The 18,510-nt window shown below is 41.8% G+C and overlaps 1 protein-coding gene across 1 annotated transcript in view; it reads right to left on the bottom strand.

Moving 5' to 3' along the window:
* Positions 1–1,909: 1,909 nt before the first annotated feature.
* The window catches only part of LOC145391726 (crustacyanin-A2 subunit-like), a 24,405-nt gene continuing 7,804 nt past the window's right edge, over positions 1,910–18,510 (bottom strand). The window contains exons 2-7 of the mRNA XM_080266263.1: positions 6,584–6,671; positions 5,329–5,483; positions 4,782–4,973; positions 4,171–4,317; positions 3,726–3,786; positions 1,910–1,962 (exon numbers count right to left, since the gene is read on the bottom strand). Coding sequence (XP_080122389.1) covers positions 1,910–1,962; positions 3,726–3,786; positions 4,171–4,317; positions 4,782–4,973; positions 5,329–5,483; positions 6,584–6,671 — 696 coding nt within the window. The remainder of the gene's footprint in view (positions 1,963–3,725; positions 3,787–4,170; positions 4,318–4,781; positions 4,974–5,328; positions 5,484–6,583; positions 6,672–18,510) is intronic.

Raw genomic sequence — 18,510 nt, forward strand, 5'->3', positions numbered from 1 at the left:
AAGCGTCCTTCTACCCCTGGAGTGCAGTCCGTATTTTATTTACCACATACAGTAGTACTCTAGAAGGTTCACAGAACCTAACTCCATCACTTAACATGTATTCTTGTGGGAAAATTATGTCTAAATTACACGAAATGCAAATTACACGACTTCTGGAACACAATACTCGCTTAAATCGAGAGGTACCTGTATGTGTCTGCTGTGGTGTGGAATGGAGGGTGGGGCTTGTACACACCTAACATGGGCAGGCAGGCCTGCTATACACATTCAAACTGTTTTATGGATCCTAAAGGCCAAATGAGCCATTGGGCCAAGAAACAACACCTGTCACTGGAGGGGTGACCCACCCCTGGCCACTGCCTGTGTGCATGGGTGTAGGTTTGCTGGGCTTTTATTGAGTGTAGGGTGAGAAGTGTAATGTGAGATACGAAGCCAACATAACACTAAATTATAAATACCCTGTTAAGATTTATTAGAAAGGGATAATTTCACGTGGTGGCACCAATTTAACAGGCAGCTCTGCTGCCCATGTATGTAAATGTTTCTCAGTTCCTTCTCTATCTCTTGAAAAGAAGCTGAACTGCAGGAGAAGAGTAACTTCAGCCTGCAGTCCATCAGATTCATATTCAGGTGAACCCAGGGTTACAACTATTTACTACCATTTCTACTCAGTCACAAGGGGTATCATTTTTGTCTGCTATCTCCAGACAGTTTTATTCAACTAAGGAGGTGCTTTTTGAACTGGAGGGTTTAGGTATCATCTCATCTGACTCCCTCACTACAATAAAAATAATATGGTGGCAGCAGGAATGTTAAAAATAACATTCTCCAACTGAATGATTTAATTACCAAAAAAGCTTTCCCAGTCAGTCTCCAGGGGATCATTTAGGAAGGCTGTGAGAAATTTAAAAGCATGTGAAGGAGTCCTCAGAATTTCAGTTTTTAGAAGAGTGTTTACAGAACATTACCTGGAACTAAAATCAGTTAAAAGCATTACCTAACACTCACTTGATTACCATACATTTTCAGTTTGCTAGAATAACAATCCTCTTTATTCTTCTTACATTAATTCATTTTAAGCATTGTAGCTTGCTGTCTGTCTGTCTGTCTGTTATCAAATGCCAGACATAAATGTGGTTGTGATGTAAATACTGTACTTCCATGTCTGTCACAACTCATCATTTCTCCTTTCTGCTAGTCAAGGCCACCCACCATCATGCACTGCTTCATTGTACATTTATGTTCTTGGTCATCCTCTCTTGCATCTTCCATAAATGTGCTCCCCCATTTTATTCTTCCTTCTCATTCTCAGTCTTCTTCTTTTCATTCTTCCTTGCATTTTGTATCTTAACTCCCCTAGTTAACATTTAAGCCACCACATGTATTTCCATTTCACATCGTGCACCTTAGAATTTTGATATTGTGTTGGGGATTCCCAGTTCCTTCTTTGGCTGTCCTAGCTTAAAGTTTGTCCATTTTAAATCTCCTGACATTATTTAATTTTCTGCCTTTCAATTCACAATGAGTTACAGATGAATTGCCTTTCTGAGTTTCAGTGCTACCTCTGAGGCTAAGTTACGGTTCCCCCAAGTTTGCAGTAAGCTACCAGTTGTATGGCAGATGTTATAATGCTTTGAAACACATCCAAGACACACAATAATAAGTGCCTGTACACTTGTTGGACCGTTTATACATGATACAAATGATATGAACTTTCATACTCAAACAGTTGGGTATGCCTGATTTTTGACTGAGCACTATGGTTTGTGTCACCTTAGCTGGGTGTGAGGTGTCTCTCAGAATAATTGTATGGTAGTACAGGGTGGCCCATGTATACGGCTGCTCTTCCACTACACCAGGTGTGTTGTGGGGATGGCTCAGTCAGGTTTATCTTTGCCCCTTGTACCATTTATTCTACTTCCATTGCCATGTCCACACCCACACCAGCAGACTGAGCCATCCCTGCAACACATTGCATACTATCAGTTACATTTCTAATGGAGTGCTTTTTACAGGGCACAGTGTATGTTGTATAGAACTTTTTCTTATGGTACTTACAAATCATAACATCATAACTTTCTATACCTGCAAACTCAAAGAACAATTATCACATGGTTTATTCACTGTGACTCATTGTAAGATGCTTGATGTGCTCAGATACATATTTTGTCAAAATACACTGTCGTGAGCAAATGTTCACCAACAATCTCCTGCTAGTACTGTGTCCTGCCTTCCCCATTTCTCATTCCTCCTTGAACATCAGAGAGCATTCCTCCTTCTCATGCACTTTTGTTGTCTACTTTGAACTGGTATCACAAAAATTTTTCATGTACCATACCATATTTAACTGCAAGAGCCAGCAGGGAAGTGTCACGATAGTACCTATAATACTCTTATAACTGCTATGCTCCGATGATGGAAAGGAGGACAAGGATGATGACAACAGCAGAGATATGCTGTAATCCTGCTGTTATAGTGTTGCTGCTGTTTGGGGCCTCATTTTCACCTGGGGGGAAATAGGGATAAATTTTACCTCTTCAGTACAATGACATCATATTTTAGTTTTGTATTTCTTTCTCCAGATAATTTTATTCATCTTAGGGGTGACCTTTTGAACAGGAAGAGTTAGATATGTCCTTAATTAATTCCTACACTACTACAGATCCTTCCTAAGATGAGTATATACAGTAATATCATCTGGAATTAACAAGAATGATATTTAAAATTGCACTCATGTAGAATGAGTTCTCACTTTGGCATTATTCTATTTTCCTGTTCCTCAATATTCCATTTTTTGCACCTCCCAGTGTTCCAGTATTACTTTATTCTGGCATTCTGATGTGTTCCGGTATTTATATTATCCTGCTTCAGCATCATAACCCTTAATAATTAAGTGGGTTCTTGACCAATCACTTAAAGTTCTCAATGATACCAGTGCACTACACCAAAATGAGATTCTTGGCATACCTGTATCACCGTATAGAGTGTGTATGAGGAATGAGTGTGTGGTGTGAGGATTTGGTGTCAGCTAATGGTACAATCAGCAGCAGAAGTCTTGTTGCCTCCACTACAGTTCCTTGCATGAACTTTGTAAATCAGTTTGGTGAATTTGCAGCAACCAGACTGGTGATACTATTGTGGGACCAAATAGTATCATCACTAGTACTGGCTGCTGTGGGTTCATGAGACTGATTTTCAAAGTACAGGTGTGTGGAGAAAGAAGCTGGAATTGTGTCTGATTTTTCAAAAAAATTAATTTATTTTATTTTTCATATAAAGTTCCATACTCTCTGGGTCAAAAGTTGGCCTACTGTTTCCCTGCATCTACTTCACACTTGAGGCATGACCTCCTGGTGCATTATCAAAGAGAATCATCAGTGGACGAGCGCGCGCGCACGCACACACACACACACACACACACACACACACACACACACACACACACACACACACACACACACACACACACACACACACACACACACACACACACACTTTTAGGTTTGGAATACCTGCCAAGAGAGGGAAATGAGAAGCAGAAGAGGTAAAATGCTGGATGAGCTTTTGTTTCCAAGTGCATATTATACAATATCAGTTGGTAGTGTAGCATATTGAGCCTCTATGTGTAGGAATATCAGCTAGGGGGAAAAAAAAATGAAAAACTGAAGAGGTGACATTTTAAGCAAACTTTTGTTGCTAACAGTTAACGTGGCTAGAAAACTTACCTTGACCCACATGTTGACTCCTCTGGGTGCCTGCCACACTCACCGCCAAATCGTTAGTTGCCTGAAAACAGAAATCTTCCATCACTCAGTAATACCTAGTTAACAGTTTTATGATATGTATATGAAGGAGTTACACACACCTTAAATTTGCATATACAGTAGCCATTCATTATATTTTGCTGTATTAATTGGAAAATGAGGTAATTTAGAGTAATTAACCTTGATCTGGTGATTCAGAGAACATACTATCAACTTTACTCATTTTTTTTTTTCCTTCACTTGACAGAACTAGGCCACTTGCAGTTAATCTTAGCTGTGAGGCAGGAATTAGACTCCTTGGTTGCTAGTGAAGTATGTATTCCAGTCTGACTACACCCGGGCATCAACTGAGTTAAAAGGGGTTGGCGATCTTTATCAGGCCAGAACACAGGTCCAATACACTCACCTCCTCTTCACTGTTTGGTTGTGGTGTGGTGGTGGTGGTGGTAGTTGTGGTTGTGGTTGTGGTGGGGACATAGGGACCAAGAATCTCCAGCAAATACCTGTTACTCTCATCCAGCATTGCATCCAGCTTCTCATAGTAGGGACAAGGCTGGAAATGAAAGTGACAGGATACATATAGTAATTCCTTAGTATTCTAGAGAACTATAATCAAAGCATTAGGGACTCAAGATATCCAGCAGAAACCTCTCATCCTCACTCAGCATCTCATCCAGCTTCGTATAATAGGAACAACAACTGGAAATCAGAGAGTGAAGACATAATTCCTTTAGACGTAGTGTGAAGTGTAAAAAAAAAAAAAAACGTTAGTCATGGTAGGTTGAACATCCTTTACATAACTTTCTTGAATTCAGCAACATCTCTTTTTATTTGTTTTTAGCTTTTGCCAGAGAATGTTATAAAGCTTTGATATTGTAGGAGTTGTTTAAATAATACCAAAAAACCTCCACCTCTCCCTCTCTTTCTTTATCATCTATTCTCTCTTTCTTTCTCCAGCATCTTCTATTCTCTCTCTCTCTCTCTCTCTCTCTCTCTCTCTCTCTCTGTCACATTTACCTCTCCTTGAAGAACAGGAATCATCTTTTCCGGATCAACTTTCATATTTTTCAGCACAGCATGACAGCGTGCAATAGTGTGTTCGGGCAGTGTGGGGGTGCGACCAAACACCCATGCGAACTCTGCACGAAACCCGAAGTACTCTAGGCACGAATACACACAGGAGTATGTACGGTAGTCTGTGTCAATGATCTGTAGATGGGGGAGGAGAGGGTTAGACTAGATTTTTTCTGCTATAGTTCATTCACCAAATCCATGAGATATTAATTCTTTTGCATCTTATTTCCTGTCACTCGATGTCATTTGCCTGTACCCTGAGTTTTGTCTTTTTGAAGTTTATTTCCTGTCAGTCTGTACCATATACCTTAAACCGTAAGAGATTTTCATCTTGTTGATGTTTATTTTCAGTAACACGGTGGCTCTCCATCTTTTCCATACATAGAAGGACCATATGCATCATTAGTTATGAAGCGAGTGAGAGCATGAGATAAATCTGAAGACATATTAATGACATGTGTCCCTCTCCCCAGTTAAGGGAAGAACAGACCTGATAGGGAGCAGCAGGTACCCCAGTGGCAGTGACAGTCATATACGCAGGGTTAGGAGTGTCCGTAGCCTCCATCTCCACGTGCATTACGGCGCCTTGACGCACCTTGCGATCATCTACAGTCAGCCCACGTGTTGCTACTTGCATGGAATCACCTGCATTGAGAAAATGAGACAGAAGGTTAGGATGGAATAAAGTTGTATCGTAGAGGAGTTTAGACAGCATAGACTGGGACTGAATGCGTTGTTGGACTGTAGATGGATTAGGGAAAGATGAAGGATTGAACCTTAAGATTAGCCTAGGTTGGGAATATGGGAGGTTAGCTTAGGTCAGTATAAAGGAAGCTAATGAAGAAGTGTTGGTTGGAAAGCCTATCATGGAAAGGGTTTGACAGTACTATATAAATGGGAGGCTGGCTTTAAATGGAATGGAGAAGTGCCTTGGGAGAGCAGGGGTTTAGTAATGGATGAAATGGAGCAGTTGGGTTGGGATAAAATTGATCAGATGGCAAATGAACTGTGATAAAAAGAAAGAAGGAATGTAGATTGGAATGAAGGGTAAGAAAGTGAAGAACTAGGGTGTGAATGATTGATTACACTTTTCAAGGTAGATAATATGAAGGAAGTGGGTGTTAGTGTGGAGAGGGATGTATGCATGTGGTAGCACTGTTATAGCCAGATGGTGGAACTGCCTGGTTATGCAAACATTCCTCATGTCCTTCCCTATCCCTCCAAAAGAGGATGGGGGGCTGCAAGAAGGGGGCAATTCAACCAGCAATCCACTGGGTCCAAATGAGTCTGGGATAACCTCCACCACGTCAATAACTTCTCCACTCCACATATATCTTAGCTCCCTGATGTACTCTGCCATCCTCTGTACTGTCATGAACTTACACGCATTAACAAGTTGACACATTGGGTTGCGATAGTAAGAAGAGCCATTGGTGAATATGAAGGGTATGGCTGGATTGTTATTGCTCTGGACCCAGGCTCATCTGAATGTTAAACCATTTAACTGTAGACTTAAATTACCCTTCTCTTGTAGTCCACCAACCCTATATCAATAGACAGGAAGTTGATGGGCATTTGAATAACCAGATGACAGAGCACCTGGGTTATATTGGTGCCTCTACATGAAGACATCCCTCTCCATCACCACATGACTGGATGATGGTATGGAATGGACTGAAACAGGGTTGGAAAGGAATGGATGAAGAATTACAGTTGAAAGTGAGAGGGGTTGCTTGTGTACAGACCTGTCCAAGTGTAGTTTTGTGTGACGCATTTCTTGGTGTGCTGGTACTCATTTGGAACGCTCTTAATGTCGAACCATAGGCCGGAATACTGAAAAGAAAAAAAAAATGTAGTAATAGCAGTAGTAGTAATAGTAGCTGCGGTCGGGGTAGTAATAGTAGTTTGGAGTGTAGAGTGGATACAACAGTGGGATGGTATTATGGGAACTGGTCGCGGGTTTGATGTCAACGGCTGCAGGGAACAATTTGTGGATTTGAATTTCATATCACTGTGTTCTCATCTCTTCCATATGGCCACACCGACACGTCACATCATCATCACCATCATCATCATCATCATCATCATCATCATCACCTCTACTAACACGTTAACACCATACCAAATCGCAGCGGAGATGGTATTTCATTTTTATTTATTTAAGGGAACTGGGACTCATTACGTGAATACTAAGGTGTGGTTGTGTGAAATTTGACAAGTTTTAAGTATGGGATAGGAATGAGTCTCCTTGGTTATTAGTCAGATGAACCCTCCAATCATCTCACACTTAGCTGCAAGGATAAGGGATCTATATCAGGTTAAAGATAACATGCTGTGGTTATATCTGTTGGGAGGATGAAAGAGAGAGAGAGAGAGAGAGTCTGCAGTAATGAAGGGACAGGACAGGAAGCTAAGCGTAGAACCTTACTAATGAATGCAAGGAAAAGAAATATGAAATAACTCAGAGTCAAATGGCCACCCCGTGCGGGATTATGGCGTCTGGCAATAGATAGATAGATAGAAAGGAGAGAATCTCTCTCTCTCTCTCTCGACTTTTACGAAGGGAGAATAAGAGCTTGAATTAATCCTATTCATTGCTGGCGAAAACAGTATCTATCTAACTATCTATTTTTCTATCTATCTATCCATTCTCCTACCTGACAACCTATGCTTCAATCCACGAGTCTATCTATCGCGTGACATTATATTATATCAGATTTCCCTCAAAGTGGTTGCAACAGGAGAACCATCAGGCAACCCTACGCCGTCCACCCCAACCCTCCATTCCTTCACTGACCACGACACAGTCCCGAACACTTTCTTATTTCCTCCTTATCCCTCATTTCCCTATATAGCCTAATCCAGCCTCTCCTAACCAACTCTAACCCAACGTAGCCAACATTATCCTAACTTTAGCAATCTATATCGTTTCCCCTAGCCTACTAAACCTAAGCTACCTCCTAATCTAGCCTATCCTGACCTAATCTAGACCTAACCTCTCCTAACAGAGAGCCTAATCCACCGTCACTTTTTAATCTAACAAATCCTAACCTCGTCTGATTTTACCTAGCATAGTTTAACTCTTCGTTCCATCGCCAACCACAACATTACTCATTAAAATCGCACCTCTCACAGCTTAGGAATATTAGCCAAAAGAGGAGAGTGTGGAGCAGAAGGGATATAATATTAGTCTTTCGTTCCGTAGCATATCTGGGACTTCCTTTCTCCTCTGACTCATGTCCCGAAATATATATACTTGTCTTGGAGTATGTGTATGCTAACTCCAGCGAATTTTGTGATTATTTTGTAGGCTAATTCTTCTTGTTTTTTGTTTGTAGTTTGAAGGCTTTAATAACTATAATGTTCCTCCGTGTGTGTGTGTGTGTGTGTGTGTGTGTGTGTGTCTGTGTGTGTGTGTGTGAGAGAGAGAGAGAGAGAGAGAGAGACTTACATGTTCCTCACTTTCTGTCTGACATCCTGTTCTCTCTCTCTCTCTCATTCCTTCACCCTGGCAACACTCAGGGCCTAACAGAGAGAGAGAGAGAGAGAGAGAGAGAGAGAGAGAGAGAGATGCAAATTACGGATGATTAGATTTACATGGTACGTAAGGTAGGTAGGTTGGTAAGTAGAGACAGACAGGCAGACAGACAGACAGACAATGACAGACAAGCAGATAGATAGACAAAGAAACAGATGGATAGATAGACAGATAGGCAGACAGACTGACAGACAGATAGACAGGCTGAATGACAGACAAATAGACAGATAGGCAAAGAAAGAGACAGACAGATGGTTAGATAGGCAACCGGACAGGCTGACTGGTAGATAGATAGATAGAAAAATGGTTATATAGATAAGTAGATAGACAGCCAGATAAATAGATAGATAGGCAGGCAGGTAGATAGTAGGTAGATAGGTAGGCAGGTAGGTAGGTAGGAAAATAGATAAGGATAATATGTATGTACAGATAGGTAGATAGAATGACAGGCAGAGAAATACCTCAGATACAGCACTGGATTGGGAAAAGGTAGGTAGGTAGGTAGGTAGGTAAGCAATAAGGAAGCCAGACTGGCACAAGGGTAGGTAAGTAGGTGGGTAGGTTCGATATTAGTAGGTATGTAAGTAGAAATTACAGAAGAAACGTTATAATGAAGGAATGTAGGTAGACAGAAAGGCAGGTATATTGGTTGGTAGGAAGGTTGGTATGTAAGTAATATGTAACTCCTGTGTGTGTATGTGTGTGTGTGTGTGTGTGAATGTAGATTACTTGCTCCGTGACGTGAGAGCGAATCGAATGTGTACGTTTTTTGTTTACATTTCAGCAGCCTTCGTACTTTCAGGTTTAATTATTGTACACATTTGATTACACTGGCACCTCTGATATGATACAGTATTGATGTTCAGGAAAACTTAAACAGAAGAAGGTACGAGAAAATTATGATGTATTGAGCAAAATAAGGTCACCATATTCTCCACTGTTTCGTAACCCACGTCCTTCACGACAGCTAGCTTCCAGGAAAGTGGGTGCACCTCTAAACAAAAACATTACACACACACACACACACACACACACACACACACACACACACACACACACACACACAGATATGTATGATAAAAGTGATTTTACACACGGGACAGTACAAGCTTGACTCGTTCCTGTTAAGATACAATTAGGTAAGAACAATTAGGTAGGTAAGAACACACACTAGACAGATAAGGATATAATTATAAGGTTTTAGGATTTCACTGAGGTTTTTAAAGTCCCACCGATGAGAGAGAGAGAGAGAGAGAGAGAGAGAGAGAGAGAGAGAGAGAGAGAGAGAGAGAGAGAGAGAGTGAGAGAGAGAGAGAGAGAGAGTAGGTCTTAGATAGGGGTTGAAAAGAGGGGAGGAGAGGGAGGGGAAGGAGGGTAGGGGGAGGTGGCAGGGGGGATTGCTAATCACCCCCTCCCTTCCCCCCTCCCCTACCACTGTTACCTAGCAGTGAAAATGTCTAGTAAGGTTGCATCAGCTGGGGGGGGGAGGGGGAAGACAGGAGGAGGTGGAGGAAGGGAGGAGATGGGAAGGGGACGGGAAGGGATGGGGAGAGGAAAGAGAAGAAAGTGGGAAGGAAAAAGGGTGAAGAGGTAGAGGGGGAGAGGAGGGAGAGGGTAAGGGGGAAGTGAAGGGGAGAAGAGAAGAGGAGAGGTGAAGGAAGGGAGGGGAGAAGAGTTGAGGAGGGGGGGAAAGAGGGGAGGGGAGGTGAAGGGAGAGAAGGAGGAAAGGAGGGATGGGAAGGAGAGGTAAGAGAAGGCGAGAGGGAGTTACATAAGCACCCTATAAGCACCCTATTAGACCAAACCCCGTGTCATAGTTAACGAAGCTCCCTAACACATCTTCCTTAGCTATTTATTTTTTGGATACGTCTGGTTAATATAATCTTGTACGTTATTAATGCAGAGTAAGGCGGTACTGGAAGAATTAATGTTACACAGAACAGAAGAGTGAGGTGAAATAAGCAAAATTAATCGCTTAGGAAAAGGTAATAGGGAACGCGAGAGGTGGCACTGTAGAGGGACGCCTTCGTGTGGTGGCACCGATATAGCTGGGCGGCTCCAAGGCCTGGATGTACACGTCCCTCAACTCCCTCCCCATCGCCCAAAAGAGGATGGTGAACTGCAGAAGAAAAATAACATAAACCTGCAGTCCACTGGGTTCACGTTCAGATGAGCCTGGGGTTGCTACTACTACTACTACTACCACCACAAGCACCACCACCACTACTACTACTATTACTAACCCATAAACTTAAGGTACTACTTATCTATGTACTGGAACCTAGAATAGAAGAAAAAAATGAACACTAATATCCTATTTTAGTGACTGCAAGAAGGCTTATACTCGGCCTTTTTTAGTTATGCTTATCCAGTTTTTTCTCGAATTTCAATCGTACCCCCAACATCACTGGGTAACTTATTTCATACGCCCATTACTGTTTCCAGGCCACAGTTCCTTTTCCTTCTTCTACTGAAGCGAAACATTTCGAATACGAAGCCATTTGTGTTTTTCTGTCTTGTCCGTCCTATTTTGGGATCATGCCAATATCTTCATTAGTTTCTTCCGTTTAAGCACAACAGGATTGCCCGTGACTACACTTTTGTTGTTGTTATTATTATTATTATTATTATTATTATATATATATATATATATATATTTTTTACCCTGAGATTAATGATTCTATTGCATATGCTTTTTATAGTTTGTTTTCTTTTTTTCAATGAATTTCTAAATTCAGAATATTTATTTAGTACCACAGTTATATTTCTGTGATTTATTATTTCAGTGTTTATTACTTATATAAACAACAACAAATAAAAAGTAATTGAAATACATATGAATATAATATAAAATTTTGTCATACTTGAACGTAACCCAGCACTCGTGTGTCGTCGTATTGTTTACGCCGGGAGGGTGTGAGGCAGTACAATTTTTTTTTTTTTTTTTTAATGTGCTTGACCCTACTTGCCTCCCATATCTTAATGAACTGGTGATATGGTGAGACATCAGTGGAGCTACTATTGTGTTGTACAGTACGGCTGTGACGTCTGGAAGCAAGAAATTGGTGATAAAAGTAAGCTCGAGGAAGTGAAACATTGGCAAGGTAAGCTTTTCTGGCAAAACTTTACCACATGGGCACGGCAAATCCGGCTGTCTTACATTATCGCGTTCTTAAGGAAAGTAATTTTACTTCAGTATGCAACACTGATAACTCCTTGTTGATTTTAGACTAAAAGACATATATAAAAAAAATTGAACCTGTTTTAGGGTATTTAAGGAAGCAACTTGATGCTCACGGCAGGTTGTTGACCGACAGTCTCGCCAACCAAACCAAACTAAACCTAACTGAGGGGCTTCACCCTCCAGACCCCCTGTGATTTTAACCACTTAGGATTGCCACTAAACCTAACGTTGGGAGCCCCCATTTCCTGTCAGACCATAACTTCTAACCTAACCCTTCCATATCAACCTGGGCAAGACCCATTTGGAAATTCGGAAGACCCACGCCCGTGTGGTAAAGTATTATGATGATGATGATGATGATGATCAGTTATCATCATCATGATCATCATTATTATTATTATTATTATTATTATTATTATTATTGGTAAATTTGCCGTGTCGGACAACATCTCTTCGGAAGACGAAATCCTAACTTATAACAACCTATCCATACCAAACCAAAAATTAATTAACCTAACCTAACCCAACATTTCTTAACCTAACCTAACCTAACCTAACCAAACCTAACCAAACCAAACCTAACCTTACCTGACCTGACCTAACCTAGGAGAATTTACTCTGAATCGAGGAGAGTAGTAGCTCCCGAATAAAAAGAAATTTGGAGGTGTACGAAAGCTCAATAATACCTCTGGTAAAACTAAGTTTCGGAGAGAGTTACCCTGATGGCTTTTCTGACTCACCTAACCAGACATAACCTACGGTAGCAAACAGTCTACCGAAACTAACCTAATAAACAAACCTCATATCCTCTAACCTAATCTAACAAACAAACAAACTTGACTCGGTAAATTATTTACATTTTTGGACAGTTAGGTTATTCTGATGCATTTTTCTAACAAATAAACTAACATACTCTGTCTAAGTATACCTAATAAATATCCTAAATAATCTACACTAATCTAACTTACTAACGTGACTCCGAAAATGCAAAATACCAGCTTGCCAGTAGGCTGCTGAAGGTGTTAAAAAGGCATTTTCCTTCAGACAACATTTAATATTTCAAATGTATATGAGGGAAGTGGGGGGGGTGAGTTGGGGGAGGGTAGACAAATGGTGGGTGACAGCGACTTGGAGGCGTTTTGTCTGCGGCCACCCTTTTGCGGGATTAGGGCGTCGAGCTGTAGATAGACAGGAAGATAGATTATTCTGGTAACCGAATATACAACTTGATACAGCATAACGAAGAGAAGTTATGTATTGAGGTTAGTGTAGTTTATATTTCTCCCGATTTCGAAAACGCGTAACTTTAATGAAATGTGAAGATAGCAGGAATGTAACTTTAAAAATACGTTGTCGAGCTGAAGGGGTTGTTTGGACAATATTTAATACAAGTCACAACTTGCATTTAAGTATTTTGAAGTGTTTTCTGTTTATATATATCATCCTTTGCTAACTTTTCTCTGGCACTTCCGTTGCAAACGAAAGAGAGAGAGAGAGAGAGAGAGGGGGGGGGTAAAGAAATTATGCTTTATACCGTATCATAACTGCAGCTCGTTTAGTGTGATCTTAAGAAATAAATAAATAAAAAAACAAAATCCTACCCCTTTTCGGCTTAGTTGGTGGTCAGGTATAGACATAATTGGAAGGCAGATTGCACTAACAACCAAGCAGACTCATTCCTACCTCAGAACCATGCTCATCGGGTTTCGTTTTTACCTGTGACAGTGTTTGATGTGGGAGTGGCCTGGTTCCGTCAGGTGATATCAAACCGACTATACCATACTGTCTGTCTATTGCCAGACGCCTTAATCCCGTACGGGGTGGCCACAAATAAATCACCTCCATGTCGCCCAGTTCCCCGCCATTTCACTGCCCTGCTCCCAGCTCACACCCTCCTTTCATATCTCTCCGCTCTATCCCTCCATCTCATCCATTAAGAAAATATAAAAAGATAATACGGGAAAAATCGACAATTTGTTTTCTTTAAAGTACTGTGTTGGGACTTTCTTTCTTTCTTCTTTTGTAGAATTATACTTGAGGGACAGAAAGAGCTTTTTACCTGATTTATCATTTTTTCTATATGTATTTGTTCTACAGCGTAACAATTATTTCATCTTCATTTTTTTTTTACGTTTCTTTTCATGTTCTTTGACGAGAAAATGGGAGGAAAGGGAAAGGAGAAGGAAGGAGGAAGAGAAGAAAAGAGATGGAGAGTTACTAAGGGAGGGAAGGAGGGGAGGAAGGGGGGAGAAGGGGTAGAATAAAGGTTAGAAAAATAGGAAAGATAGAGAGGGAAGGAATAAGGAAAGAGACGAGAAAGGAGGGAGAAGGGGTTGCTAAGGGAAGGGGAGGAGAGGGAGGGGAAGGAGGTAGGTAAGAAGAGCAGGAAAGATAGAAAAATGGGAGGGGAGAGGGAAGGGGGGAAGGAAGGTAGGCAAGAAGAGTAGGAGAGATATTGAGGGAGGGGAGGGGAGGGGGATGCTAAGAATAAGGGTAGGGGAGGGGAGGGGAGGGAAGAAAAGACGTGAGGGGAGATAAGGTAGAGAGAGGAGGAGGAAAGGGGTGGAAAGGGAGGGGATGGTATTACGGTGGAAGAATGGGGAGGGGAGGGGAGTGATGGGGGAGGGAGGGGGTAAGGGGGAGGAGGAGTGACCGCAATACGCCGAGCTGACGATCTGTCTGGAGAAGCTTGCGTCAGGCAGGGCAGGGGAAGGGTGGGGAGGGGGAGGGGAGGAAAAGAAGGAGGGGGAGAAGAGAGGGACGATGGGAGGGGAGGAGGGGAGAGAAAAGGGAGAAGAGAAGGAGGAGGGGAGAGGAGAGGGAGAAGAGAGGGAAGAAAGGAGGGGAGGAGAAAGAATGGGGGAAGGGGAAGGATGGCAGGAGGTTGTAGCAGGTGTGTGTGTGTGTGTGTGTGTGTGAGAGAGAGAGAGAGAGAGAGAGAGAGAGAGAGAGAGAGAGAGAGAGAGAGAATATGAATGGAATGGGTTGCGGCGAGAGAGGAGAAGGAAGAGGGAAGGAGAGAGGAAATCAGGAAAGAAGGAAGAAAATGGAGGGATGACGAAGGAGGAACAGGGAGAGAGAGAGAGAGAAGAAAGGGAAAGAGAAGAAAGACAGGAAAAGGATGAGAGAGGGAGAGGAGAGGGAGGGAAGGAAAGGGAGAGAGGGGAGGGAGGGGAAGGGAGGGAGGTTGTCATATGCAAGTGAGGGGTGTTAGTGCCGCTAAGAGAGAGAGAAAGAGAGAGAGAAGGATATGTTGTAAGGCCTCCAAAGTCCTCTCTCTCTCTCTCTCTCTCTCTCTCTTCGTTACTGTAGATTCTCACATATGTAGGCCTAGACGTGATTATGTGTACATAGGGAAGACACATGCATACCTACACAAGTAAACATACATGGAATATACAGCAATACATCATCTCAGTATACCGTATAACCTATATTTCTACAGCAAGGGACAAACATTCACTTAATATTTCACCTCTTGTGCATGTTTGTCACTTTCCTCAGCTGGCTAATATTGCAAAGCTGAGAGAGGCTTGGTATGTTTCTCTGCCTAATATTTCACCTCTTGTACTTGTCACTTTCCTCCGCTGGCTCATACTGCTAAGCTGAGAGAGGTTTGAAATGTTTCTGTGCCTAATATTTCACCTCATCTACTTACATTTCTCTTCTGCCATGTAGTGCACAGCTGAGAGAGGTTTGATGATGTTACTTTGCCTAATATTTCACCTCTTCTGCCTCTCACTTTTCTGCCTAATATTGCTAAGCTGAGAGAGAGGCTTTATATGTTTCTCAGCCTAATATTTCATCTCATTTTTCTCTGCTACCTAATATTGCTAAGCTGAGAGAGGCTTGGTATGTTTCTCTGCCTAATATTTCACCTAATTTTTCTCTGCTGCCTAATATTGCTAAGCTGAGAGAGGATTGGCACGTTTCTCTGGCCATAGTTAATTCTCTTCGGTACAGTGCGTCAGGGAGGAAAGTGACGGACATGCTCCAAGTGTGAAGCAGACGCAGTGAAAAAGAAGGCAAACTTTTACCTTACCTGTGCACCGCAAGACCCGTAACAGCCTCCCCCCTCCCCCTTCCACATTTCACCGTCTTTGAGGCAACTGACGTCACATAATTGAAAAATCCAGCTGCCTTCTGGGAGTTAAAAATAAAAAAAATAGTACTAGAGCCGTCACTCAAACTGGAATGGTGGCGTGTGTTTGTCATGGTTGGGATATTACACACACACACACACACACACACACACACACACACACACACACACACACACACACACACACACACACACACACACACACACACACTATTCCACTTCTTGTCTGTCATTTTCCTATCCCTGACGCATTGTACCAAAGAATCATAATTATATTGACAGAGAAACATACCGAGCCTCCCTCAGCACAAAAGTATTACCCAGCAGAGGAGTGTGACAAAATGATGCGGTGTAAGGCTAACTTTTGGCTCTAAGCGTATGGGAAGTGTGGTGTTAGGCGTAATTATTCCCATACTTCATTTACCTTAACTTGGCCCAGCTTTTCGTCCTTTTGCAGCTTTTTTCACGTAGTTCATTAGCAGAAGAAGACAGTGTTAAAACCCTACATCCTTTCCATAGCTCTTCTTCGTGACTAGCATTATACTCTAGTGTTAATCTTGCAACTCGGTATTCAACTTGTAGAGATGGCAATTTTAGGCCAAGTTGGGGTGGAAAGAGTGTAGGAGAGTGAAGCAAGGGTGTACGATTGTGTGAAGTGACAGTGTGTGACAATGATGGTTGTGTGTTGACGTAGTTATATAGCACAGAGATTGGATAGATAGATAGATAGATAGGTAGATAGACAGATTGATAGGTGGTTAGACGTTGTGCGATAGATGAATGGATGGATTGGGATAAGTAGATATGCATAAATACAATGAGAGAGGTAGATATAGATAAATAGATAGATTGAGATTATAAACACAGACAGACAGATAGACAGACAGAAATACAGATAGACAGCTGGACGCACAGAAAGACAGGTAGACAGGCAAATAGATAGATTGATAGACGACAGACAGACACAGACACATAACCAGACAGAGAGGGAGACAGACAGATAGATAAAAGCCGGGGTGAAAGTGGAGGCTGATGGGTCAGTGAAATAGATAGATAGATAGATAGATAGAGATGGATATTTAGACACATACGGACAGACATATAGATTGATAGATGAATGCAAGTAGATATAGACATACTGACACAGGCAAATAGATAGAATACAGATAGATAGACAGGTTTGTATATGTGCAGAGACCGATAGATAGTGATGGGTAGACTGAAACACTGAAGATTCGTAGATACAGACATAGCTAGATAGACAGGTAGATGGATAGATTGATAGATAGATGGACTGGCTGATTGATAGATACAGACGGACAGGCAGACGTAAGCATGCAGACACCTATGGAGGGATAGGTAAATAGATAGATAGATACGGACATTGACCTGAACAATGACAGATAGAAAGATAGATACTGACCTGAACAATGATAGATAGATAGATAGATAAATAGATGGATAGATAGATAGATAGACACTGACCTGAGCAATGATGATAGACAGACAGACAGCGACAGTGGCTATCAGTGTAATCGATACAAAGTGACGAGTGGATAAAGAGGGGTAGTAACTCGATAACTAGAGTGAGCTAGTTCTCTCTCTCTCTCTCTCTCTCTCTCTCTCAACCGCCCATCGGCTTCGCACACACGGCGCAGAATAGTGTGTGTGTGTGAGAGAGAGAGAGAGAGAGAGAGTAGGTTTTGTAGATAGATAGATAGACAGATAGATATTCGACCTAATGTGACCCCTATGGATAAAGCAAGAGGTATAATTAAGGTTTACGAACAGAATGCTAGTCAGGGGTGTGTTACTGGTCACCCTTGCTTTCAAAATTTATGAACCTAGCCCAGGGACCCTACGCACCTCAGTGATGATGGATAGAAGAAAATAGAGTTGGAGAGTAAGCGATTTATTGGTAGCTACACCTTAGTATATTTTACCGTACACACACACACACACACACACACACACACACACACACACACACACACACACACACACACACACACACACACACACACACACATTTATTTTTCATTTTAGATAACGTTTGCATAGGTAACGTAGTAAGTCGGTATTATTGTTTAGTACCGGTACGCCGAAAATAAATAGCTGGGGAAGAGGCGTTACGAAATCTCTGCCAGGGACGGGACTGAAAAATACAGTGTATATAGAGTTAAGGGGATTTCTCAACACCTCTTTCTTGGCGACTTATCCTTACACTTGAACTGTTTTATATGCTAGAGTTGCTCCCACCATAAAGGGGTTAACGTGGACTCGCTTACAGCTGCATAAAATCGTCCGGTGTGAGCTGGGAGAAAATACTATGCTCTCTTCACCATAACTTGGCCCAAATTTTCGTTCTATTGCAGCTTATTTCACATGCTCCAGAAAAGACAATACTGCGGCTCTACAACCACTCCACAACACTTCTTCGTGACTAGCATCAACGTCTAGTGTTAATCTGTTGTTACAAGTTAACATTCAGTATGGAGAAGTGGCAGTTTTAGGCCAAGTTAGAGTAGCCTAAAAGGAGTGTAGAGTTCTTCCCGGCATGAAGGGGTTAATATTAAAAAAACTAACACCTCAGATTTTATCGTGTCGAATGCAGAATAAATCGCTAAGGAAGAGGGGTTGCGGTCTCCCACGGCAGCTATACTCTTGTCCTTTTAACTTGACCTGAAAACGCCATCGTCTCATCTTGAATGCTGAATTGGAACAACAGATTAACACTAGAATATAGCGCTAGTCACGAAGAAGTGCTGTGGAAAGGATGTAGAGCCATGATAGTCTTACAAAGCTAGTCATGAAGAAGTGCTGTGGAAACGATGTAGAACCGTGTTAA

Source organism: Coenobita brevimanus, chromosome 19 (assembly GCF_032717465.1).
Source record: "Coenobita brevimanus isolate Jiangsu-jjx chromosome 19, ASM3271746v2, whole genome shotgun sequence".
Lineage (NCBI taxonomy): Eukaryota > Metazoa > Arthropoda > Malacostraca > Decapoda > Coenobitidae > Coenobita > Coenobita brevimanus.